Genomic DNA, 26,641 nt, shown 5'->3' on the forward strand with positions numbered 1-26,641 from the left:
CGCACACTCACTCTCTTTTTTTTTTTTAATGTGTGAGTGCTCTGTCTGCATGTATTCCTACATGCCACCAGAGGGCATCAGATCTCATTGTAGTTGGTTGTGAGCCACCATGTGGTAGCTGGGAATTGAACTCAGGACCTCTGGAAGAGCAGCCAGCACTCTTAACCGCCATCTCTCCAGCCCACGATGTCACTTTCAAATCCATCCTCTGCCTCCCTCTTCTTGCTCCTCATGTGTATACGTGTGTATATGGAGGCCAGAGGTTGACGCTGCATGTCTTCCTCAGCTGCTCTCTACTGTATTCTTTTGAGATGGGGTCTTTCTCTGAAGCGGGGGCGTGCCAGTTTGGCTGCCTGGCTTGGCTGGCGAGCCCCGGGATCTTCTTGCCTCCACCTTTCTAGTGCTGGGACTACAAATGCTCACAGCCACACCTGGCTTTTTTCTTTTTATTTCTTCCTTCTTTTGTTTTTTGTTCTTAGAAACAGGGTCTCTGTTATGTAGCTCTGCTGGGACTCACACAGATCCACCTGCCTCTGCTTCCCTGGTGGGAAATTAAAGGCATGGGCCACCATGCCCAGCCTTTGGTTTTTTTCTCTTTCATCTGGGTGCTGAGGATCTGAACTCAGGTCCTCATGCCCATGTGGTATCTTGGTTGTTTTTCCTGTTGCTCTAATATAATTCCTTGACAAAACCAACTTTAGGAAGAAAGGGTCTGTTCTGTCAAAGCAGACGGGTGGAGAAGTCAAGGCAACAGGCGCTTGAAGCAGCTGGTCCCATCACACCCACATCCGGAAGCAGAGAGGCGAATGCACACTCTGCTCAGCCCTTTCTCCGCTTACACAGTCCAGGAGCCCAGGGAATGGTGCCACCCACAGTGGGCAGGTTTTCCCACTTCAACTCAAGATAATCCTCTACAGACATGCCCAGAGGCCCATCTTCCAGGTCACACTAGATCCTTTCAGGTTGACAGATAGCTCCTAACAAGACTGTTGGACTGATCCTGGACCCTCTCCTTTCTAATCTTTCTTGCTGCCTCCCACTCATTTGCAAATAGGAACTCAGGCTTAGGACAGTGCCTTGCTGGGGCAGTGTGCAGAGTTCAGCTATTTTCCTCCTTCCCTCCTTCCCTCCTTCCCTCCCTCCCTCCCTCCCTCCCTCCCTCCCTCCCTCCCTCCCTCCTCCTTTATTCATTCATTCATTCATTCATTCATTCATTCATTCATTCATTTGAGGCAGGGTTTCTCTGTGTAGCTTTGGTACCTTTCCTGGAACTCACTCTGTAGTCCTGGAACTCACAGAGATCTGCCTGCTTCTGCTGGGATTAAAGGTGTGCGCCACCACCGCCCAGCTCCTCCCTTATTTTTTAAGGCAAGACCTTGCTATGCAGCAGTCTTGCCTCAGCCTCCTCGTGTTCATTGCTGGCCTTGAAGCTTGTCACTTGCCTTATTTGACCGGCTACTGAGCCTGTCTTCTCTCTTTGGGTGTCACCTGTTCAGCTGGAGGAACGAGCAGAGCAGATCCGTTCGAAGTCCTACCTCATCCAAGTGGAGCGGGAGAAGATGCAGATGGAGCTGAGCCACAAGAGGGCTCGGGTGGAGCTGGAGCGAGTTGCCAACACCAGTGCCAGGAACTACGAGGTGGGTCCAGCCAGCCCCAGCAGGCAAAGGGCCAACCTGGACCAGAGGCACCAGGGTGTTCTTCTGTGGCCACCCGATGCTAGCAAGTTGGAGAAGGGGGCCTGATGTGGGGGTGACCGTAGAGGGCTCTTTGCCGTGTCTGTGCTCAGGGATCCTGTGTTGTGGGCAGACCCGCCTCTGACTGGCCTCTGCTTCCCTTTTTCTCTAGAGGAGTTGCAGTGCAGATCGGAAGCAATACTGGGTGCTGGGGTAGGGTTGGGGTAGGGTGACAGGCTCAGGAAGTTGCAGGCTTGCAGAGAATCTTGGGGTCTATGTAGTGTCTTTCTAGAGCCTTAGGAAAGTGTCCTGTCATGGGGGTGGGCACGGGGAAGTGCAGCCCCATGATTTGGGGATGTACAGAACAGGAACCTCTAATTCACCATTTATGTATGTGTGGGTGTGGGCGCACGTGAATGCAAAGGCAGTGGGGCGGGCACCCTTAGTGTCGTCCTTAGGCATGCCACCCACCTCCTTTGGGACAGAGTTTCTCGTAGGCTGTTGGCCAGTGGCCCTCAGGGGCCCTCCTTCCTCTGCCTCCTACAGCTTAGAGTAAAGGTGTCCCCCTTGTATGTGACTTCTTATGGGGGTTCTGGGGATGGAACTGAGGTCCTCAGGCTTGCAAAGCAAGAACTACAAACAGGGCCGTACTCCTCTGCTTCAGTTTATTACTAACTTTGCTGGGGCTTCCCAGCACTCTGATCAGTATGGAAATGCCACTGTGACTCAGGTGGTGCATCAGAACTCAGTCTGTGTGACCTTCCTCCCTTCCCTGTGATGGCCGCCTGCCTGTCAGTGTCTGACATGCCCATCAGTCTGTCTTGAGCTGGTGGGAACAGCTGTCACCTTCCTTGGCATGGTTGGGCAGGTTTAAGTCTGACATAGAGAGTGCCAGCTGTGGTGTGCTGTCCTGGCGTGGTGAGCTGAAACTGAAGGCCCCTTGTTAGGGTCCTGTGTTGGTTACTTTCCTTGTTGCTGTGACCGAATACCAGATAAAAGTAACTTAAGGAAGGAAGGGAGGGTTGATTTTTGTCTTACAGTTCAAGGGTGCACAGTCCATCATGGCGGGAAGGCACGGCGGCAGGACCAGCAGGCGGTTGGTTACGTCACATCCACAGTCAGGAAGCAGAGAGATGGATGCTGGTGCTCAGAGTTTCTCCTTTTTATTCAGTTTGAGACCCTAGACCTGGATCAGGCTGCCGGTGTCAGGGTGGGTTTTCCTTCCTTAGGTAAACCTCTGAGGAAACATCTTCATAGACATCCCTAAAGGTGTGTCTTCTAGGCCATTCTAAATCTTGACAAGTTGACAATCAAGATGAACCGTAACAAGTAGATGTGTTTCACCCGGGCCCACGTCCTGTGCTGGTGGCCTTGTTCTGCCCCTCAGGCATGTCCCTCAAGGGCAGAGCCTATCTGCTGCCGTGGGTCTCCAGGGTGCAGTGCTGATGTGGCCTCATGGGCGTGGAGGCCATTTGAGTGAGGGAGGGTTGGTGACTCTTGGGGAGAAACTGAGCGGCAGTGGTGGCAAAGCGAGGTCCTGGCCTTCCGACTCCCGGCTGCCTTCCCAGAGGCCTGTTCTTCTCCGTCCTGCTTGGAGACACTCTACGGGTGGGGTGAACCTCATGGTCTTGGAGCTGTCACACTGTCCCTTGGAGTTGTGACATCTACAGCAGCTTTTCTGGGACTGCTGCTCATTTGATGGTGGGTAGATAAGAGAGGTCAGGCGCCCCTCCCACCCTGAAATAGCTGCCGAGGGGGAGGCTGAAGGTCTGGGGACCTGTCTGGACAGTTCCCCTTCTGTGTTGGGCTGGCAGTGCTAGTAGAGTGCTTCCCTGGTTAGGGGCTGCAGCCCTGTGTGTATGTGTTGAGACTTTGGTTGGGGCTGCAGCCCTGTGTGTATGTGTTGAGCCTGCCTTGGTTGGGGCTGCAGCCCTGTGTGTATGTGTTGAGCCTGCCTTGGTTGGGGCTGCAGCCCTGTGTGTATGTATTGAGACTTCTTTTTTTTTTTTTTTTTTTTTTTTTGGTTTTTTGAGACAGGGTTTCTCTGTGTACCTTTGCGCCTTTCCTGGAACTAACTCACTTGGTAGTCCAGACTGGCCTCGAACTCACAGAGGTCCGCCTGGTTCTGCCTCCTGAGTGCTGGGATTAAAGGCGTGTGCCACCACCGCCCGGCATGTTGAGACTTCCTTGGTTAGGGGCTGCAGCTCTGTGTACATGTGTTGAGCCTGCCTTGGTTAGGGGCTGCAGCTCTGTGTGTATGTGTTGAGCCTGCCTTGGTTAGGGGCTGCAGCCTTGTGTGTATGTGTTGAGCCTTCCTTGGTTAGGGGCTGCAGCTCTGTTTTAGACACAGGTGACATCTGCCCTCATTGAGTAGGACTGACTGCTGAAGTTCTTGGTGGCTCTGAGTGGAGCTTGGGTGGGTGGCTTCTGCAGTGGTCAGAGTGACCATTCTTAGCATGCTCCCCAGACTCAGCTGGAGAGGCCCAAGGCTGACATAAGCCTCATGTCCCTGCTATGGTAGTCACAGTGTGTGTGACTGAACCTTAGTACTGTCCCCTAGCTCTGGGCCACACAGCTCTCCTGGTGTTAGTGTGGTGTGTGTGATGGACACTTGGGGCAGCAGTGGTCCTGCCTGCAGGCTGCCGTCCACGTCCCTTCCATTCTGCGGTCATCTTCTCCGTGGGGAGTCTCAACGCATTTTAATGACAGCCTGTGCATGGCCAGACAAGATCTGCTGGCGCTGCAGAAGCTCAGCTTCATTCCAAGGTCAAGTCTGAATTGTAGATTTTCCGTGCTTTATCTCTTCTTGCAAGGAGGGTGGTGGTGAGCAGATGGTGTGACGAGTGTATGGTGTGGTCCATGCCAATTGCCTCTCTGAGTGGGAGCCACCCTGCTGCCGCTCCAGGAGCCCTGGCACCCAGGACTCTTGCCCCGTTCTGGCTCTCTCCTTTCGTGACTGGTCGGCCTGCCTGCCTCCTCTGTGTGTCACACTCCCTGACCAAGTTCTTCCTTCTCCGCAGCGTGAGGTCGATCGTAACCAGGAGCTCCTGGCACGCATTCGACAACTCCAGGAGTGTAAGGCCACAGCGGAAGAGAAGATGCGGGAGCAGCTGGAGCGTCACAGGCTGTGCAAGCAGAGCCTGGATGCTGCCAGCCAGCAGCTCCGGGAACGGGAGGACGGCCTGGCTGCGGCCAAGGAGGTGAGCGCAGGCCGGTGCCTGAGCCTTAGACTCGCCCTGGTGCAGATGGTTGTTCTCCAAGAAAAAGGAATGAATATACCCATAATCCAACATGGTGACAGCAAAGACATCTTCATTTTTTTTTTCATCTGTTTGTGTGTGTGAGCACACATACATGTGGGTGGGTACATATGTGTGCGTATGTCTGTGGAGGCCAGAGACCAACCTTGGCTTTTTTTTCTCAGTTGCTGTTTTTATTTTAAAGATTTATTTTTAATTATACATAAACATATAGGTATATTAGAGTGCAGGTGCCCATGAAGACCAGAAGAGGGCATCAGATCCTCTGGAACTGGAATTCAAAAGCAGTTGTGAGATGCCTGAGGTGGGTGCTGGGAACTTAACTTGGATAGTCTGTACGGCCCCACATGCTGAGCCATCCCTCCAACACCCCTCCCACCCCCACGCTGTAGTTTGAGACTGGATTTCTCTCTGACCCAAGACTTACCAATTAGGCTCTACTCTAGGCCAGCAAACCATAGGAACTGGGCACCTGTCTCTGTCCCCCTGCTACTGGGATTCCTAGCATTACCACCCCAGTTCTTGGGTAGAACTCAGGCTTTCATGCTTGCATGACACACGTCACTGACTAAGCCGTCTCTGCAACACACATTGTCATTTTAAATGCACATATTGTGAGTGACTGCATTTTAGGGGCTGTGATCACAGTACAGACACCAGTTTTTCCATTCTACAGGGTCAGTGAGTATGTTGACTATATAAGTCTTTTTTTCCCTGTTTGGGGCAAGGCCTCACTTTGTTGCCCAGGCTGGCTTTGAACTTGAGACAGTCTGCCTGCCCTAGTCTCTGAAGTCCTGGGATGACAGGAGTGAGCTGCCCCATGTTTCTGAATGTGGTCTTTGTAAATGTGAATTAGAGTTGGCTGGCCCACAGTTTTTATGTTCTATCTGTGCAGTACGTGGCTTCCTGTGTGAGCCCATTGGGTTCCCCAACATTGCTTTGCTTGGGCAAACCAGGTTCAGGGGACAGGCCCCTGAGGAGCTCCCTGGCTGCTGCCACCACTCGCTGGGCTGTGTTAACAGCCACTGTGAAGTATTGGTGTCACTGTCATCTTGTCTGTCATGGAGAGGGAATGTTCTGGAAGTTCCTTTTTTCCCCAGAAGTTGTAAGTAGGTGCCTGTGAATTTGCATGGCTTTGATTACCAGCCAGCTCTGTTAGCATCAGAGATTGCCTTTGAACCAGGGTGCAGGTGCACCGCAGTCCAGGGAAGCTGCTGCTGGTGTGTTTTGGAGGTTGCCTGAGTGTGGGTGTGGAGGGAGTCGGACCCCCCCAGGCCTCCCGCCCCTGTGTTCGAGATCACAGGTGCCGGAAGGGAGCAGCTGAGAGCTCCAGGGGCCAGCCGCACGGCGTCATTGGTATTCTGTCCCCGCACCTTCTCCACTTGATAGATCCTCGGAGCGGGCTGCGGGTTATTTTTGCCTCTGCAGCGCCAGGGAGCATGTTAAGGTTGTTGGCGCATCTGTCTTCCGAAGCAAGTCTTGGCAGGAGAGGAGCCGTGATCTGTTTCCAGACGAGTGGGCTCTTGCTTCACAGAGACCTGGCCCGGCTCCTTGGCCCTTCCATGGTAGAGGAGGCCCTTGCATACCCCTCAGTGAGGAGTAGAAGAGGCTCAATGGCCCCTCCTCAGGGAAGCCTTTCCAGGTCCGAAGTCACAAACCCTCCTCTGCAGTTTTCAGTCTCGTGCCCTGATTTACACCTCCCCACCCCCACCCTGCTGTTCTGCCATTCATCTGTTCACTCGCTGGTTCACCCCCTCCCCATGATGCTTGTCCTTCATCAGGGCAGGCTGTCCCTGTCGTCGCACCCAATACCCGTGTATGTTACTGAATCAGAGAGACCTCTAAAAGGTGGCACTCACTGGTAGACGATGTATGCAGGTGCACACACATTGTGTACATGTGCAGGTCTTTTTCAGTCACTGTCAACCTTATTTTGTGACATGGGGTCTCTTAGTAAATTCCAGGGGTCTCTGTCTGCCTCCTTAGCAGTGGGACTGCAGGTGTGTGGTGCCACACCTAGTGTCCTAGTCAGGGTTTCTGTTGCCGTGACAACATACTGTGACCAAAAGCAACTTGGGGAGGCAAAAGTGTTCTTCAGCTTTCAGTCAGTCCGTCATGAAAAGAAGTCAGGGCAGGCACCAAGGCAGGAGCTGGAGGCAAGAACGGAAGCAGAGGCCATGGAGGAACTCTGCTTACTGGCTTGCTCCTCATGGCTTACTCAAACTGCCTTATAGCACCCAGGGTGGCACCACCCCAAGTGAGCTGGGCCATCCCACATTAATCACCAGTCAAGAAAATGCTCCATAGGTCTGCTCACAGCTCAGTCTGGTGCGAGTGTTTGCTGAGTTGATGGTCCTCATCCGAAATGACTGTACCTTTTGTCAAGCTGACGTCAAACTAGCCGGTACACCTAAGTTACTACACGAGTGCTGGGGGACTGAGCTAAGCCTCATGTCTGGGCAGCAAACTGACTAAATCATTTCCCTAGTTTCCTGATTAAAAAAAAAAGATTTTATTATGTGTATGAGTGTTTTGCTTGCTTGTATCACAGTAAACTGCATACATGTCTGGTGCCACAGAAGCCAGAAGAGGCCATCAGGCCCCCTGGAACTGGAGTTATAGATGGTTGCAGGCTACTGTGGGTGCCAGGAAATGAACCCAATTTTCTGGAAAAGTGGACAGTGCGTTTAAGCCATGAGCTGTATCTCCAGTCCCTGAATTTTGTTTGTTTTTGAAACAGGGTCTCCCTGTGTAGCCCAGGCTATCTCCTCAGACTTCCTGTTTAACTCAGCCTCAAACTTGCATGCCTCCAGCCTCAGGCTCTCAAGTGCTAGGATTAAAGGTGTGGGTATTGTTGTCTGGTTTGAACATGTTCTTTTTTATTTTAATTCTTTGAAATTTATTCTTACTAGCATGTGTGATGTGTGTATGTGCATCTGTGGAGGTCAGAGGTCAACTTTGGAGTTGGCTTCTCTCCTTTATGAGTCCTTTCTGAGTGGCAAGCTTTACCTGCTGCGCTGTCCCACCAGCCCTGGTTTTTGGTGTTTTTTGTTTTTTGTTTTTTTCTTTTCTTTTTGAGACAAGGATTTATGTATTTCCAGCCGGACTCCAACTAGCTATGTAGCCAAAAATATTGTTGAGAGGATTTTCTCCCTGTGAGGGTGCTAGGCTCTCCTCCTCCTCCTCTAAGGTACAGATGGCAAACCAGAGTTACTCCTGGGGAATCAGCGAATTTATGCTTCCTAATAGAGCATGGGTGACAGGGTGACCCCAAAGCAGCCACACTGTAAAGTCTGCACCCAGTATGGATGATGGCTTCCCCATAGCTGTGTAGACACATACAGCCTTCATCCTGTAGTCCTTCCCAGCCCATGTATTCTAGCCCCTCCCCAAGTCCCCAAGGCCACCTGCAAGTTAGTGCAGAATTGAGAACAAGTGGGTGGGCAGAGTGGCTGGAATAGCTGGATACTCCAGATAGCTCTGGTGACCTTCCACATCCCTTCTGTGACGCCGTCTACCATCCCCAAGCCCAGCTGAGATGATCTTGTGCAAGCAGGCACAATGAAGGCAAGAAGGTAGCAGCTGTTTGCTTGGGAGAGTAGTGTTATGTAACAATGGCCTTGACTTCTGATCCTCCTGCCTCTACCTCTCCCTACGCCGGTATTACAGGCATGTGCCATCACACTCTGTTTTTGGACATGTTCTTAATACAATCATAGTCTGCGTGTTGTGATAAGGTGCAGGCTGCTATGATGCTCCCAAGCCAGCTTCCCACAGGACATGGGTGTAACACTGCTACATCTTAGTGGCTTGCCAGGCCCAGGGAAACAAATCTTGGGGCCTCTTTCTAGAGGGTGCTACTTAGAGAGAGGGCTGTTAGACCCCAGTGTAGGGCCACCCAGCATCACTTACGGTCTTTTCTGGTTCCATCCATTTCGGTGAGATTTCTTTGCAATTGGCTTCAGGCCACTGTCTGCAAATGTTAATTCATGTAGCAGTTGTAAGTGGGCTGGCTTCTCTGAGTGACCAGGCCAGCTTGCTCTTTCTAGGAAAGCAGCTGGGGAAATCCGCTGGGGAGGTATGGGGAGCAAGGGTGGAGGTTCATGCAAGTCCCTTTGGGTGGACATTCAGTGTTGTCAAATGTACTTTTGTCCCTCCTTGAGTCTGCTGCTGAGGGCCTACTGGCTTTGCTTGAGACTGTGCTTTTTCAAGCACTATTGTTCTCCATTAGCTTCTGGCCCAGGTTGCTTGCTTCACTTTTCCCTATCCTGAGGGCTTTTCTGGTAGAGATTCTAGGCAAGTGCTCCCTCTGAGCCACACCCCCAGTTCCTCACTGGGGGATTCTAGGCAGGTACTCTACCACTGAGCCACACCCCAGCCCCTCACTGGAGGATTCTAGGCAGGTGCTCTACCACTGAGCCACACCCCAGCCCCTCACTGGAGGATTCTAGGCAGGTGCTCTACCACTGAGCCACACCACCAGCTCCTCACTGGAGGATTCTAGGCAAGTGCTCTACCTCTGAGTCACACCTCAGCCCCTCACTGGGGGATTCTAGGCAGGTGCTGTACCTCTGAGCCACACCCCAGCTCCTCACTGGAGGATTCTAGGCAGGGGCTCTACTTCTGAGCCACACCCCCTATACCCTTCTAATAGTTATTCTACCATTGTACTACATCTTTGCCTTCTTTCTCTCTCTCTTTTTTTTTTTGAGATTAAAATATTTTTACCTACATTTGTATGTGTGCATGTGTACATATGTGGGTATGTGCATGTGAATGTAGGTGCCCATGGAGGCTGGAGGCCAGAGGTGTTGGATTCCCTGGAGCTGCTATTATAGGCAGTTGTGTCAGCTGATATGGGTGCTGGGAACTGCCCTCTAGAAGAGTAGTATATGTTCCTAACCACTGAGCTATCTCTATTCTCAACTTTAATTTTTTTTTTATAAATCTTTTTTTTAAGGATTTATTTATTTATTATATATATATAGTGTTCTACCTACACACTAGGAGAGGTCACCAGATCTCATTATAGATGGTTGTGAGCCACCATGTGGTTGCGGGAATTGAACTCAGGACCTCTGGAAGAACAGCCAGTGCTCTTAACCTCTGAGCCATCTTTCCAGTGCAGCTTTAATTTTTTTTTTTTTTTTTAAGACAAGTCTTACCATATAGTCCTGGTTGGCCTTGGACTCAGAGTTCGCCTGCCTCCACCTCCTAAGTGCTAGAATGAAAATGTGTGGCACTGTGCTTTACCCTCTGTTTACTTTTTATTTTGACATGGGTTCTCTTTACGCTGCCCAGGTTGGCTTTGGACCTACTCTGTAACCCTCCAGGGGCGTAAACTTTTAACTCACTTTCCCCAGGCTCCCGAGAGGCTGGCGTAGCAGGCCTGCGCTGTTGTACTCTGAAACAAAGCCTCATGGCAGCCTGCATCTTGACCGGGACTTTGTCCTCCCATCCTGGGTTACATTCTGTTGGGGTGTTGGCATGCAGGCATTGGGGAGGCTTAGGGTGTGGTGGAGGTCTGAGGTGTGGAGAAAGCTGAGGTACACACTCTGTCCAGGGAGCAGGGAGCTGGCTGTGGTACCCTAATGGACTTCAGAGGTCAGATGTGGCTAGGACCAGCTTTCCTAGAGGACCTGGCTGTGACCCACATCTGTGTCAGTGATGAAGAGCACAAGGTGGGCCTTGAGCCGGATGCTTGTGAAAGAGTGTGCTGTCTACTTATCACATGCTCTCTGGAGAGTGGGCTCTGTTGTGCCCTGGGTAGCATATGGGAGGTGCCCTGCCCTTCCTTTCTCCTTGGTCTCTGTATGTGAAAGCCACGCATACAGATAGGACCCCAGGGAGAGCCAGTTTTCTCCACTTGCAGACAATTAGTTCCTTGAAGGGGCGTGTCTCTGAGCTGCAGTTGAGTGCGATGGACCAGAAGATGCGAGTGGAGCTTCTGGAGTCTGAGAAGCAGGAACTGAAGGAGCAGCTGGACCTGCAGCAGAGGTGAGAGCGTGGCTAGCCTGTGTCAGTCCCCAAGATAGCCCTGTCATAGACACACAAGGGACACACAGTGAGAGGCCTCTGGACTTGGGAAGTGAGCGTCAGAATAAGGGGGTAATGACTTAGTTCTTTCCTTCCTGGGGTGAATTACCTTCTTGGAGCTGGCTTCCAGGGGAGGGCAAGCTGAGCTAGGTTTCAAGGACATGGGTTGCTGTGCCTGGGCAAGCTGTTCTAGGTCATAGTTTACACGAATATGTGGTGGCTAGTGGGTGGTAGTCAGGAGGCTTTGGATTCTGCCCTGAAGGTCTGGTCCTTACCCTAGGCAGGCATTGCCTGAGAAATGTTCTACCCCTAGTATGGGTAGGCCTTGGTGGATGCCTGCAGTAGCGCCATGGCTGGCAGACACTGCAAGTGCCGAACCAGGTAGTGCCTTGGGTAGCCTGGGGTGTCTCTGCATAAGGTGTGCGTGTGTGTGCGCGTGTGCGTGTGTGTGCGTGTGCGTGTGCGTGTGTGCGCACACATCCTTCCTGGGGGCTCGGCTGAGGGGCATTATGGACTGACCTTGCATGTACTATCCTCTTTTCTCACAGGAAATGGCAGGAGGCAAATCAGAAGATTCAGGAACTGCAGGCCAGTCAGGAAGAGAGAGCTGACCATGAGCAGAAGATTAAGGTAGGCGTTTCCTGTCAGCCTGTGCAGCTTCCTGAACTAAGCAGGGACAGGGTCAGCCCTCCTGTCACTCACAGGCCTTCCTAAATGGAGGCGTGCTCAGTGGTATGTGAGGATGCAGGCTGATTATCTTGTGGTTGCCAGGCCCTGTGCTAGCTGGCTAGGGAGGCCACAGTGAGTGTTCTGTGGAAGCTGGTACCTTAGTGATGAAGGCCCACTAGAAACCCATGGGCAAAGGTAACACAGAGGACCGTACAGTCTAGGCTTAGAGAGGTGGGCACAGGACACACCTGTGATCCTAGCCCACAAGAGGCCGATACTAGCTTGTACTACATGAAGTACGTTTAAATCCTGTCTGTATTTGCACGGCCAGAGCATGGCTGAGATAGGTCACCAAGCTAGGGTTGTCTGATTTAATTAAGGTCAGGCTCCTTTACTCTAGTACAGTACTTCTCAACCTGTGGGTTATGAACGACGACCCTTTCATAGGGGTCACCTAAGACCATCAGAAAATATACATATTAACATTATGTTTCATAACAGCAAAATTACAGTCATGAAGTAGCAACGAAAATAATTTCATGATTGGGGGTCAGGACAACATGAGGAACTGTGTTAAAGGGTCATAGCACTAGGAAGGTTGAGAACCCTTGTTCTAGTGGGTGTTGCTGGAGCTCCCTTCCATTGACTGCCTGTGCCTTTAGGGTATTGTCCAATCTGAGGAAGGGGGGCTGTGTCGGGTGTCTCCCTGCTGCCCCTGCTGTGTGTAGGGGGTGGGGTGGGCAGCTCCTCATGCCTCTGTTGTCTTCTTTATTTTCTTAACTATTTATTGTATTTATATATATATATATGTGTGGGTATGGGTATCTGCAGAGGCCAGAAGAGGTCTGGAGTTGGAGTGAAGGGCAGTTGTGAGCTGCCTGACTGGGTACTGGGAACTGAATTTGGGTCCTCTTGCAGAGCAGCAAGTGAGTGCTTTTAATTGCTGAGCCTTCTCTCTAGACCCTACCCCTTGCCTTTTTAGTCACCTTCCTAGTTCTTGTCCCACCACTCATTATTTCCTTGTGCCCTGTGCATAGAGGTTGACCAGTTGGCCCTCTCTGTCACTCTGTTCCCACTACTTGACTCTACCTGGGTGGAGCTGGGCTCCATGAGCGTCTGTTGATCATTGATTTGCTTCTGTGTTTATATACAGCCTGTTCAGGGACTTGTCACACCAGATGCCAGTGCTACCTTGTTGAGGGTAGGGTGACAGGAACAGTGTAGGAAAGTCTGTCACACAGTGGGGACAGATTCAACTGTTGCAGGCTCACCACTGGCACAGCAGAAGCCGACCGCAGGTGGCCAGAGGTGTTCTGTGCACAGCATTTAGGCCACAAGTGCCGCGGGCTCTTAGAGCTGTTGAGGACCAGAGGCCTGGATGGGATGTGGCTGGGCACGGGCAGCAGGGGCAGTGCTGTGGGTACTGCTCTTAGGTGCTGTCCAGGGCTGCTCTAGAGGTGAGGGTGAGGGTGCAGCTGAGCAGAGTAGCAGGCATAGTCCTGGAAGGCTTCCTAGAGGACCTGGGACAAGTTAGAGGACCTTTGTGGCTCCCATGGCTTTGTTTAAAATAATTTTTTTTATTTGATTAAAAATGAGGTGTATATGTATTTCTGTCAGTGTGAGTATGCATATGTGAATGCAGGGGTACATGTGTGCAGGTGTCAGGGAGGCCAGAACTGTTGTGTCCGCTGGGCCTGGAGTGACAGACAGTCGTGAGTTTGACGTGAGTGCTGGAGGTCAGCGCTGTTCCTCAGAATGATGTCCCTTCCCCCCTTTTTTTGAACAGGGTCTCACTGACTGAGACTCCATTGGCCTCCCTCCGCCTAGGATTGAAAATGTGTACCACTGTTCCCAGCTTGTTTTTTTTTTTTTAATTTTTAAATTATTATTATTATTATTTTCGAGACAGGGTTTCTCTGTGTAGCTTTTGTGCCTTTTCTGGAACTCACTCTGTAGACCAGGCTGGCCTCGAACTCACAGAGATCGGCCTGCCTCTGCCTCCCGAATGCTGGGATTAAAGGCATGCGCCACCACCGCCCAGCAATCTTTAATTTATTTATTTATTTGAGTCAAATCTTCCCATATGGTCCTGGCTGTCCTAGAACTCACTCTGTAGACCAGGCTGGCCTTGACCTCACAGAGATCTTCTGCCTCTGCCTCCCGAGTGCTGGGATTAAAGGGGTGTGTTACTATACCTGCCCTTTTTTTTTTTTTTTTTTTTTTTGGTTTTTCGAGACAGGGTTTCTCTGTGTAGCTTTGCGCCTTTCCTGGAACTCGCTTTGGAGACCAGGCTGGCCTCGAACTCACAGAGATCCGCCTGGCTCTGCCTCCCGAGTGCTGGGATTAAAGGCGTGCGCCACCACCGCCCGGCTTTTTTTTTTTTTTGGCTGAGGGGATTTAGGGCCTCATGCTTCTTACATGGCAGTGCTTACTGACTGAGCTAGCCCCCAGCTCCTGGCACCTCCATTTCTTCTCTTAGACTGACCATCACGATCTCAGTGTCAGTCCTTCTGCCTGCTCCAGATCATTCTTTGGCTGGAGGCCTGTGAGTCCTTTAGGCTAGCCTTCTGTTTTACTGAGCCTCTCTGCCTCTTACAGGACCTGGAGCAGAAGCTGTGCCTGCAAGAGCAGGATGCAGCTGTGGTGAAGAGCATGAAGTCTGAGCTGCTGAGGCTGCCTAGGATGGAGCGCGAGCTGAAGAGGCTGCGTGAGGAGAACACTCATCTGAGGTGAGGGCCCTTGCGCAACCTGCTGCCCCTGGCTGGGAGTTGGCTGCCTGGGCTTGGTGTCTCTTGGGCCCATCCCCAACATGTGTGGCTGTTGGCATGATTGTTCTGGCCCCATAGGGAGATGAGGGAGACCAACGGACTGCTCACAGAGGAGCTGGAAGGTCTGCAGAGGAAGCTGGGCCGTCAGGAGAAGATGCAGGAAGCTCTGGTTGACCTGGAGTTGGAGAAGGAGGTGAGTAGTGGGTGAAGCATGTCTCCAGGGCTATCCTCTGCCCTGTCTGGAGCACCCTGGGCATCTCCGTCACACATAGTAACTGGTCCGCCATGGGGCTGCTGTAGTGGTATAGTGGGTAGCACAATCAGTTACAAGACTGCAGTCACTGCTGACTATTGCAGATAGAAGCTTCTCTGACTCAAGCTGACAACAGTATATCCTATGGGCATAAACGTAGCTATTTAGAAGGCAACTCGACAGATCCGTTATGTACAGTAGTTGTTGCTTCTGTATTAGGGTCCGTGACATCCCTAGCCATGGGCTTTTGACTGGGTTTACAGTGCCAGATGCGATTTCCCTCTTCTGGAATGAGCACCACCAAATCTAATCAGAAAGCAGTTGGTTACCCTGGTGACATACCTGCCATTGTTGCACCCTGAGGCTCACTTAGCTGCTTGTTCTTGTACACACAGGTTCTAACGCTGGATAAGGCTGTTGATCACAGTTCTTCCCTAGTGGCCTGCATAGTTCCTTGCAGCACCCCAAGGATGCCAGCTAATAGGCAGGAGGCATGTAGCAGTTGTAGTTTATTTCTCTGTTCTCCATAGTGTGTGCTGTCCGTAGCAACAGTGTCTTACCGTGTCGTTCTGATGGGCAGCCAAGAGCAGTACAATTTTTCTCCATTGTTTTAGAGCCTCAGAGGTCTCTCTGACCCCTCTTCCTTGTTTTGAGACAGTCTCTCACTGAACCTGGAGCTTACTAAAAGAGCTAGCCTGGATAACCAGTGGGCTCCAGGTCTCCACCTGTCTCTTCTCCTTTAGCCTTGGTTTTAGGTGGCTGCTCCTATGCCCAGCTTTTGTTAAATGAGTCTTGGGATTAAACTCAGATTTCATGCTTGTGTGGTAAGCTGCTTGCTGGACTGAGCATCTCTCTCCCCAGTTCCATCTCTGTCTTTTTTTGAGGTCCAAGGCAGCTGAGGGCTTGGTACTGCACAGTTCTCTGTGACCAGCTCCTATCTGTTCCCACAGTCCCAGACAGGCCTCTCCTGGAGGCTGACTCTTGTAGGCAAGAGACCTGGAACTTTTTTTGTCCTTCCCCTGGCATTCTGTCTAGAGAACCTTTCTTTTGGTTTTGAGTGAGTGAGTTCATTAAGTCTACAGCAGGCAAAAGGTAAAGAAAACAGCAGCAAGTAACAGAGAGAGAGAGAGAGAGAGAGAGAGAGAGAGAGAGAGAGAGAGAGAGAGAGAGAGAGAGAGAGAGAGAGAGAAGCAGCGCACAGGACACAACATCCAGTTGGGTGCATAAGCATCCCGCAGAGATGACTTGGAAGTCCTGCTGGGGTTCCCAATGGAGAGTTTTGGGCAGACCGTCCTCTCCATGGGTGATGCATCCGGCTTCACATTCTCACCACAGGTGCTTTTATACCGTGAATAAGCAATAGTTACCTTTGTTGGATGGTTTCCCTTTTAGCTATTCCCAAGGGCCAAGTGGTTTTTTCTCTGTGTAGCCCTGGCTGTCTTGGATCTGTAGACCACGCTGGCCTTGAACTCAGAGATCCATGAGTGCTGGGATTAAGTGGTGTGCCACCACGGCCCAGTGCCAAGCGTTTTTAGTGCCATAGCGGCTTGTAGTTCTCTTCCTCCTTGTCGCAGGACAAGGGGGTTCAGTCTGTAGTTGAATTTCTTTACTCTGTTCTTTGGAGGCCCCCCACCCAGCTCCCAAATAATCACATGGAGACTTATTCTTACTTAGGAACGCCCGGCTTTAGCTTGGATTATTTCTAGCCAGCTTTTCGTAACTTATCCCATCTATGTTTTACCTCTGGATTTTTACCTTTCTTTATTTCTGTATATCTTTTTTTTCCTTCTTAAACCATGTCTGGCTGGGTGGCTGCCCTGACCCCACCTCCCTTTTCGCTCTTCTCTTCCTATTTATTCTCTCTGCCTGCCAGCCCCACCTATCCTTTCTCCTGCCTCACTATTGGCTGTTCAGCTCTTTATTAGACCAATCAGGTGTTTTAGACAGGCAAAGTAGCACAACTTTACAGAGTTAAACAAATGCAGCATAAAGGAATGCAACACGTCTTTGCATCATTAAACAAATGTTCCACAGCATAAACAAATGTAACACATCTTAAACTAATATTCTACAATACCTGTCCCAGGACTTGAAATAAACTGGTTGAAATCTGAGACAAGGAAGCAAGGAAGGCCAGCTTGGTCCCTGAGTCCACTTTCAACAGGTGCAGACAACACATGACATTTACCAATGTAATTTATATCACACCTAGATCTAAAGTTCAGTCTTTGACATTTTTTGAGGTTTAGGATGTAGAATCACACTGTTTAGCTCAAAGTTGTACATGGACGTGTGCTGGCTGTTGACCCTGGGTCAGTCCATGCCCTGTCTGTTTTACGGAAAACAGTCAGGCCCTGGCATGGAACAGTGTCTCATAGAGGAAATGGCCATAGGAAAGTTAGTAGCTGAGCACCTGCCCTGCTCTTTTAAGTTTTTATTTTATGTTTTTATATTTGTGTATATGTGTGTGTATGTATGTGAGAGTGAGTGAATGCACTTGCCATAGTGTGTGTGTGTGTTTGTATGCATGTGTGTATGTATGTATGTATGTGAGAGTGAATACACATGCCATAGTGTGTGTATGTTTGTGTGCGTGCGTGTCTGTGTGTGTGTGTGTGTGTGTGTGTGTGTGTATGTATGTATGTATGTATGTATGTGAGAAAGCGAATGCACATGCCACAGTGTATGGGTGTATGTGTGTGTGCACGTGTGTATGTGAAAAAGAGTGAGTGTGCCAAAGCATATGTGTATATGTATGCTTGTGTGTGTGTATAAGTATGTGTGTGAGAAAGAGCAAGTGAATGTATGTGCACATTGTATAAATGTCCCAGGACAACTTGTGAGAGTAGGTTTTCTCTCCTAGCATGTGCATTTTGGGGATCAAACTCAATTCACCAGGCACGTTGGTGAGTTCTTATGCCATCTTGCTGGCCGTATTGCCATCTTGAGTGATTTTGTTTTGTGGGGTTCAAGCTGGTATAGAACAGGCACACAGGTTTGGTTGGCTCTGTCTCTCCATTGTGGCTGGCTAGACCCATCTGAGCCATCCTTGGTCCTGGCCTACCATAGAACTGGGGAAAACTTGGCTCTAGCATGGAGTTCATCTGCCTAGGGCTTAGCATTCTCTGAGAGGCTCCTGGAAGGTCAAGAGAGATCTGCCCTTGCGAGTAAGGCCTGGGTTTGTCCCAGGCCCAGGCTACTGCAGGACTGTGGCACCCTTATAGTGCTGGGAATGTGCCTAGACTTGTGCCGTAGGGCAGAAAGGGGCGAGGCGTAGGCTAGCCATGTACCTTCTTGGGCTAACGTCGCATAGCCACCTCTGGTCTCAGATGGGACGGGGGACTCCAGTACCTTTGTCATTGTTAGCTTTCACATGGCAGTTGCTGGGCAGGAGACGTTGATGACTCTAATTGTCTTTCTAGAAACTGCTTGCAAAGCTGCAGAGCTGGGAGAAACTGGACCAGACCATGGGCTTGAATCTCAGGTGGGTGAGTTGCTGCTGTCTCCACCCCAGGTTGCCACCTTCCTGTGCTGTCCTCTGCCTCCTGGCTCAGAGTCCTCAGAGGACAGGGCAGGCAGGCTTCTTCGTGTGCTGTGGTGAGGAGCTCTTGTTTAGGCTTACTGGGTGGTTTGCTCGCAGGGAGGTAGAGCCTCATTGTAAGACTGTTGAGAATCTGCATATCCACAGAGCGGGCAGCATTGCACTGGCCTGCATGTTCACAGGACCCTGTGTGTATAGGGAAGCAGCTGCTTTGGGGGGAAATAATGTCTTTTAGGTGATGATAACCTGTGGGGGTGAACTGAGTTAAAACCCCATCGTCCTGGAAAATTCATGTCCCAGTGGAGCCGATGGAGCATCCCATGTGACTGGGCTGTCAGGCATGGGTGGAGAGATGCCGAGTGGGCCAGAGGGCAGAGCTGCTGGGCACTGTGTGTTCAACACATAGCGAGGGCAGAGTGGTCTCTTGCTGTCCTGCCTGTACACTGCTCTGTTGTGGGGTGCCATTCATTGCTGATCTGCCCCATTTGTGGTTCAGTGTGGGGTGCCCTTCAGCTGCCATTACCAGTGGTGAGCCTTGGCCTGGATGTCATCCCTCATGGTGGCCATGTCTTTCCAGGTTTCAGGGAAGTTGGGGTACCGATGGTTGAGATGAGCTGTTGGAGCTTGGGCATAGGCTTGTGGGATTCAAGCGGCCCTTCGTTTTAATACTTCCGGCTTGCTGGCTGTCTTTCCCGCTGCTCTGAGAAACGAGGCCAGATGGAGACTGCCTGAGCTCAGCTGTCTTATAATCACACTGTCCCCTGCTGGCTCTGGAGTCATCACCTTCCAGTGGCAGCGGTGCCTTCCGTCACTTCTGTCACTTGACAGCATCTCTTCGTCTCCTCTCCAGCCATCTGCAGCATCTTCTTTCAGAGGCTAGCCCAGCAGGCCCAGGGCTGCATGCTTCCTCCTGCCCTCTGGGTTTGTTAGCTCCTGGCAAGGGTCCCTCCTACTCCCAGGGCTGCTCTGCCCAGACAAGACACCTCCATGACTTCTTCCCTATGACGGAGATCAGAGGCCCCTCATGCTCAGTTGGACCAGCCCTGTTGGAACACTGGGGTGCTGGTGTGCCTGCGTGCCCGGTGACTGCCAATCAGGCCGGTGGAGCCATTGCCCTTTCTGGAGTAGCGCAGGCCACATTGGCCAGGCTGCAGTGTCTAGCTGCTCTGAGAGCCCTTTGGGTCTCTTTTCCCAACGGTCTGCCCTGTCAAGAGCTCGGCTGGTGTGAAGGCAAGCTCGTCCTTGGGTGCCGTCTGACTGCCTGTGCTGGACAAGAGGGAGGAGTGGTGGGCCATGCTTTCATGGAGGAAGGTAGGGACACCCTTCTCTGGAGCTGCACTGCCTTGGACCTCTCTTCTCTTAAGTGAGGAGGAGTGCATGGCTTTTCCCAGCTGTACCTGTGAGGTCCAGTAGGGTCATGTCCTTAGGAAGCATCTCACCTGGTGAATGGCCTTTCTGGAAGGCGGAGGGTGCTGGCATCTTTGTCCACAGCTTCCTTATAGCTGTTAATGTGTACACTTCCCTGGGCTGCTGAGGCTGCCTGGCACCTTGGAAGCCTGCCTACCCTCCTTATGCGTCCTAGGGCAGAGGTTTGGGTACAGGGACCCTGGGTAACTTGTATTCTGCCCCTGTGGCTACACTCGTCCCACGATGGTGTGGGATGTAGATCAGCTGCACTGAATGTACCTCGTTATCACAATAATCTGGGCTTGAGCGTTGCGGTTATACACTTGAGTGTGCACTTAGAGTGTGTGAAGCCCTGGGTTCATTTCCCAGTGACTCATCCTCACAAAAGGTGAGGAGCTGAGATGGCTCAGTGCATGAAGCACTTACCATGCAAGCTGGACAACCTAAGGAAGGTCTCTGGAACTAGGCAGAGGTGGAAGGAGAGAACTGATCCCACAGTTGCCCTCTGACCACCATACATGGGTCACAGCATTTGAGTATTGATGATACGTCTCACATACACAACAGAAGCAATAGGAACTAAGGAGTCGAACAGCCTTAGAGCTTGCAGAAAGTTGAGGTTCTGGGTTCTCTGGTATGATGGAGATTTTGGCTTTTACCTTTTTTTTTTTTTAACCCACTCTTTCTTTGTTTACTTATTTATCTATTTATTTATTTATTGTGTGTGTGCACATAAATGTGTGAGTTCATGTGCATCACAGTGTGCAGGTGCCTGTGGAGGCCTGTTGGATCCCCTGGAACTGGAGTTACAGGTGGTTGTGAGCTGTCATTTAGGTGCCAGAACCTGAACTTGAGTCACAAAAGCAGTGAGCACTCTTAACAGCTGAGCCGTCCCTTCAGCCCCAAGCCCCGTCACTCCTTTTTGTGTGTGTATGGGCAGGCCTCGGGGGCTGTTGCAACTTTTTTGTGCACAGCTGGGAGAGTGACTGGTTGAAGCCTGGGATCGATGAGATTAGACAAGATGCAGGACAGGAGCAGAAGTAATGTAAGGGCAGGGGTGGGGGGATAGTTGGGGTTCAGTGCCGGGCCTGCGATTCCTCAGGAGAACTCATACATTTGCTTGTTCACATATTCATACACGTATGTACAAGCACACATGAATGCATAGACACATAAGCACAAGCACACGCATATACACATATATGTAACCAGTTCAAGCACCCACTCTGTCTGGAGACCTGACCAGGCTTTCAGAAGCAGGCGCTCCTGCCTGCATGCCTGGAGCATGACTGACCTGTGGTTCTGAGGGTTCTGAGGTGCAGCTACCACTAGGTGGCACTGCCCCCTTGAAGATCAGCTTTTCTCACGGAGGCCTGTGGACACCCCTGGCAGCCCGTCCTGGGACCTAGTGGTCTTCCACAGGGACTTCCTCAGTAATGTCAGCATCTTGTTAACCAAGGGGTCTGGGTCCAGGGGCTGCCTGCTATGGGCAGGCAGGTTGTTGCTTTGGCCTGTGCCCTGTCTGCCCGTCTGACCATCATCTCTCAGGTTCCTCTGTCCCCTCAGGTCTGAGTGCTGCTGGTGTCTGGTGCAGATCCTGTGAGGATGTAGCTCTGGTCGTCCTGGGGTGCCCAGCCCTAATGTAGTCATTACTTCCTAGTTGCTACAACAAAGTGCCCGATAGAACAGCTTACAGATGGGCTGATTCTGGCTCCTGGTTTGAGCGTGAAGTCTCAAGGTGGGGAAGGCGTGGCGGCAGGAGTGTGAGGAGCTGCTCACACTGTGTCTACAGTCAGGAAGCAGAGAGGTGAACGGGAGCTCAGCTCGCCCTGTCTTTTTTCTTCACCCCAGCTCATTCAGTAGTGCCATCTACATTCAGGTTGGCTTAAAACTCCCTGGAAACACCTTCACAGTCATGTTAGATGTGTGTCTGCTAGGTAATATTAAATCCAGTCAAGAACATTCTTCTGCCCTGGGTGAGTTCCTCATGGTAAAACAGTGTGCTCTCTGAAGTGTGATACTTCTTATGTTTGAGGAGCATAGAGATATTAGGAGGAGTGTTTAAGTAAGTTGACAGAGGGAGTCAGATGCTGAACTGTAGAGAGATTGCTGTGTGTCCTGTGCATTGGGACAAACAGGCCTGTTTACCTGTGATGTGTCCAGTGCCTGCAGTCATGTGGGCTAGGGCACATGCTTCTGTCTCCCTATGTTGAGTCCAGTGTATGCAATCATATGAGCCGGAGCAGGCAAGTCTGTACCTGTTTGTGTCCAGTGCAACAGGGTCACGTGGGCTGGGGTGAACGGGCTTGTCTCTCTGGGATGCATCTAGTGCCCTGGGTCAAGTAGGCTAGGACAGATGGCATGGTTATGGTGTGTTTATGCAGAGTCACATGGGGCAGGACACATAGTTCTTTCTACCTGTGATGTGTCCAGTACACGGGGTCATGTAAGCTGTACTTGTTGTCATGTAAGCTGGGGCAGTTATACACAAGGTCTGGAGGTAGACAGGCTTTGTGACATGGAGAGTAATGGGTAGGACAGAGTCTGACAGTGTATATATATGATGCTGTGGTATGGGACCGGTAGGGCCCTCTGTGTTGTGGGGAGTATTGATGATAGTGAGCTTGTGACCCCCTTAATCCTCAAGGACTTTGGGGTTTGGCACGTGTTGGCATGGGGGGTATAGAGAGTGGTGACATCTTGACATTGCTCTCTCAGGGTAGACTGTGGGAAGGACTTACAGTATGGAGAGTGAGAGACTGGAGATAGCAGTCTCCTGTGCAGGGCAGTGTGGCTGTGGAATAGTAGGGAGAGGCTGGTGGGCAGCATGGAGCCGGAGTGGAGGGCGCTAATCCTGAGGAAAATCAACTCTTTCCAGAGAGCATTTCAAGCTGGGAGATTGGTTAACAACCCAGCACTTGCTTTTGATTGAGAACTTTCAGCAGGCGTGGAAAGGAGAGAGATCGTGCAGCCAGATAGAAGGCACCTGGAAACGACTGCCGGCAATGTGATACGGGAGCCGGCACGGGAGGGATGAGAGCGTGTGTTCTCAGTACTCAGCATCTACAGGATGCTGGACCGGGCGCTGCCCCTCACTGGGATGAGGCCACGTGTTCTTCCCTTCCTCCTGATTGTCCTCACCTGTGTGACTAGGTAATTCGAGAGCAGGTCCTCCTGGGACAGAGTGGGTGGTTCCTTGGGTAAGTATGCTGGACTCGTTCCACCCACATAAAAAGCCACGCATGGTTGCATGTGCCTGGAGCCCTCGCGCTGGGAGAGAGAGACAGGATCGCGGGGGTTTGTCTGCTAGCCAAGCTCCAGGTTCAGCGAGAGATCCCATTTCAGGAGGATGCAGTAGAAAGTGATAGAGCACTTTGACAACCTCTGACCACACGTGTGTGTTCACATGCACGTATGTCGCTCCCCCCCAAACAATCAGGATATGCTGTCTGGATAGAAAAACACTAACTATCTGGAGACCACAAAGTCATGTAGGAATTCCAAGTATCAATAAAAAGCAGTTTGAAACCATTAGTCGGGTCAGCAGGGTCCTAGGACTGGTGGCAGTGGACCAGGATGATGGTGTTTATTTCTGAGTCCCATGGCGACCTGTGGGAAGGACACGGCGTGTACAGTAGCATCCGAGCGGTGCAGCACTTAGGGATAAATTTAACAGCATGTCCAAGATCTGTGCTTTGCAAACATAAGACGCAGCTGTCAGTAATTATGGATGACCTAATAATGGCGGGACGTGGCAAGAGACGGGGGAGGAGAAAATAGACCCTTCCCTCTCTGCTCTCAGTCACCCGCTCGGCCCGCACCCTGACACCAGATGTGGGTGTTTTTTTCTGCACAGCAAGCAGTTCTCCAGTTGATGCCAGCTGGGCGTCCTACAATCCGAGCTCAGACACTGTCTGTCAGAGTTCGGGTTGGATCCCACAGGTTGAGGCCTCAGACCCAAATGACTGGCTCACTCCGATGCCTGTTGTCAATCCTAGGTTGTCACCAAGTTCCAGCAGACTGGTTCCAAGGCAAGGCTCCCAGAACCCCCTTGGGTTGATTTTCTAGAGGTGCTCAGTGAATGCAGAAAAGCCTTTATTTATTATGCTTGCCCATTGTTGTTTGGTTTGTGTTTTTGAGACTTATGTAGCCCAGGCTGGCCTCCAACTCACTGTGGAGCTGATCTTGAATTCTTGATCTTACTGTTCCCATTTCCTGAGTGCTAGGATTACAGGCACTCACCACAAGGTCCACTGCATACAGTGCTGGGGGTGGAGCCCAGACTTTAGGCACACTAGGTGTGCTGGCTAGTTTTATGTCAGCTTGACACAAGCTGCAGTCATCTGGGAAGAGGGAACCTCAGCTGAGGCAGTGCCCCCGCCAGACTGGCCTGTGCTGCCTTTTCTTGCTAGTGACTGATGTGGTAGAGCCCAGTTTACTTGGAGCAGTACACCCCGGGCAGGTGGTCCAATGGTGTAAGAAGTCTAAGAAGGCAGGCTGAGTAAGCCGTGAGGAGCAGTCCAGTAAGCAGCACCCTCATGGCCTCTGCTTCATTCAGTTCTTGCCTCCAGGTTCTGCCTGGAGTTTCTTCCCTGCCTTCCCTGGATGATGGACTACAAGCTGTAATCGGAAGTAACCCCTTTCCTCCTTGGTCTTGACTTTGGTCATGGTACTTATCACAGCAACAGAAACCCTAATGAAGGCACTAGGCAAGCACTCTACCAACTGAGCCACAGCCTGGGTCCTGTCAGCTCATCTTTGGCAGTATACCTGACCAGCTGGAGTAGTTGAGTCACTACCCAGTTCTGCATGGTCTGGACAGACCGATTTCCCCATGCTGAGGGATAGTTACTTTGTTTCCCTCCAATAAACTGCATCGGCATCGGTTGGATAAATTCCTAAAGGCATTTTTTTTCTTAGTTCAAAAGAAAGTATGTGTTTAGAATTGATAGCTGATGCCAAATTGCCTTTTGAAAAAGCTGTATTTCTATACATTTCAGTCAGGGTATGGGAGCCCAGGGCTTAATTGGGTGAGTGTGCTTTTGAAGGTTCAAGCAGAGATCTGGGGTGAGTCACAGCAGCGAGGAGAGCAGGCGACTTCGCTGGGTCGGCTTTTAAAACACTATACTTAGCAATTCAGATGGAACGCAGGCCTTATTAGGTAGGCTCAGAGCGTGTGTCGGACCCTCTGTATCCAGGCCTGTGTTTTGTGGAGGGAATAATTTACCAGTGGCTGAATGCCTGGCTATTGGCACCTGACTCGTGTCATTTTTTATGCCGAGCCTGGCCTGGCTTCAGACCCTGCTGGGTGGTCATTATACCTGTCAGCGTGTGTGTATGGGCTGACTGGCGTTGAGGAGTGCTGTGGTGTGGGCCACGGGAGGACAGGCAGCTCTCCACATCAGACTGCTGACCTGGAGTCAGAGTTGGAGGGCAGCGAGTGCTGACCTGGACTTTGCTGAAGCATCATTGCTAGGCCAGCCAGATGACACGAGCTTCTGGGGATGAGCTTCCCTGATGTGCCAGGCCAATTAGGAGGACCGTGGGGAGAGTGACTGTAGATTCTTCCCAGGTGGGAGCAAATTGGCCCACCTGGCCGCACACTTGTGCTAACCTGCTTCCTCTGCTCAGGGTTTGTAGTGACCTGGGTGTCTTGTTGATGGATACCCAGCGCTCCCCCCATGCAGGGGAGGCAAACGAGCTGTCAGGTGTCTTGAAGAAGTGATGACCATCATGGCTTTGCTTTTCTTTGAGGCCTAGCTGTGGAGGAAGGAGATTTGAGAAGCATTTGGCCTCTGGGTACTTGCAGTGTGGGCCTTTCTTGGGCTTCATTTGGTTTATTGCCAACAAGCAGCTTGTGCGGGGCCTGTGTCCTGGAGAGGGAGGACCCAGCTGGCTTACGTGTTTGTGGTGGGCCTCCCTGCCAGTGGTCTCGGGGGACTTAGGTCCCTGTCCCTCATTCCTGACAGTCCCGCTGCTGTCCGCCCTGGAGATTGTGAAGGTTTGCTGTTAGCCGTCTTTTCAGTCTTACGATTCAGGACCTAAGGGTAGGTAGGGCTGGTCTTCAGCGCGATGGGCCTTCAGTAAACACTGGGGGAGTGTATCCGGAGGGGTGTGTTTGGTGCATGGCTGTTGCCTCTGGCCTGTCAGCAGCTCTGACAAGGCACCGCCCATTTGTGCCTTCCGGTGGGAAGCAGGGGCTTCAGGGCCACAGAGCCACCCTGACCTGTGGGGTTGGGGAGGCAGCCCCTCTGTTTCTTTGCCCCTTGGGAAGTTGCAGGAGGGGCTTCTTGGGGTACTGATGGCCATCTGCTTGAGGTGGATGGGCTCATAGTCCCCTGGGGAAGATGCGGGAGGCAGATGTTCTGTGTTGGCTGTTGTCATCCCTGTGCCTGTCATGCACCAGAGCAGGTCTGGAGGCAGTGGGATGTAGAGCATGGAGAACAAATGCTTTCTAGGCAGACACCACACACGCACCAGGCAGCCGCGTGCTCAGCAGGGAGCAGCCTGGCCCGGCAGTGCTCCACACTTGTTCTCCCCTCGGTGCTTTGGGGCCTTTCTTCCAGGTTCTCAGATAGGGCTCATCTCCAGTGCCGCCTCTGAAGCTGATTGAACGCATCCAAAGCCTTGAGGGCATTGAAGATGTGATTCACACCCAGGGTGATGTGACAGGAGGTGGCTGTGGCAGCCTCGCTGGTGTCACAGCTGATTTTTGTTCCCTCCCCCATTGGTTTTTTGATGTGTGTATGTGTGTATACATGTATGTAGAGGCCAGAGGTCGACATCAGGTGTGTCCTCAATCACCCTCCGCCGCCTTTCCTTTCTTCTTTATTGTTTGAGAATTTCATGTGTGTCTGTGTGCTTTGATCAAACAGCCCATTCCCTACAATTCCTCTCCACTAGCCCCTCCCAACTTCATGTGTTGTTTTTTTTAAACTTATTGAGTTTACTTACTGCTGCCAGTGTGTGCATAGGTGTAGGACCATCTACTGGAACATGGGTAGCATTCATATCCCTAGAGAAAACCGGCTTCT

General features: G+C 51.4%; 1 protein-coding gene across 1 annotated transcript in view; it reads left to right on the plus strand.

Annotated features, from left to right (window-relative positions):
- Mad1l1 (mitotic arrest deficient 1 like 1) overlaps positions 1-26,641 on the plus strand; it is a 334,799-nt gene that overhangs the window by 10,849 nt on the left and 297,309 nt on the right. The window contains exons 3-9 of the mRNA XM_052754234.1: positions 1,497-1,637; positions 4,694-4,873; positions 10,806-10,930; positions 11,518-11,599; positions 14,237-14,367; positions 14,485-14,599; positions 18,082-18,143. Coding sequence (XP_052610194.1) covers positions 1,497-1,637; positions 4,694-4,873; positions 10,806-10,930; positions 11,518-11,599; positions 14,237-14,367; positions 14,485-14,599; positions 18,082-18,143 — 836 coding nt within the window. The remainder of the gene's footprint in view (positions 1-1,496; positions 1,638-4,693; positions 4,874-10,805; positions 10,931-11,517; positions 11,600-14,236; positions 14,368-14,484; positions 14,600-18,081; positions 18,144-26,641) is intronic.

The sequence above is a fragment of the Peromyscus californicus genome, unplaced genomic scaffold (genome assembly GCF_007827085.1).
Source record: "Peromyscus californicus insignis strain IS unplaced genomic scaffold, ASM782708v3 Scaffold_2__1_contigs__length_46816999, whole genome shotgun sequence".
NCBI lineage: Eukaryota > Metazoa > Chordata > Mammalia > Rodentia > Cricetidae > Peromyscus > Peromyscus californicus.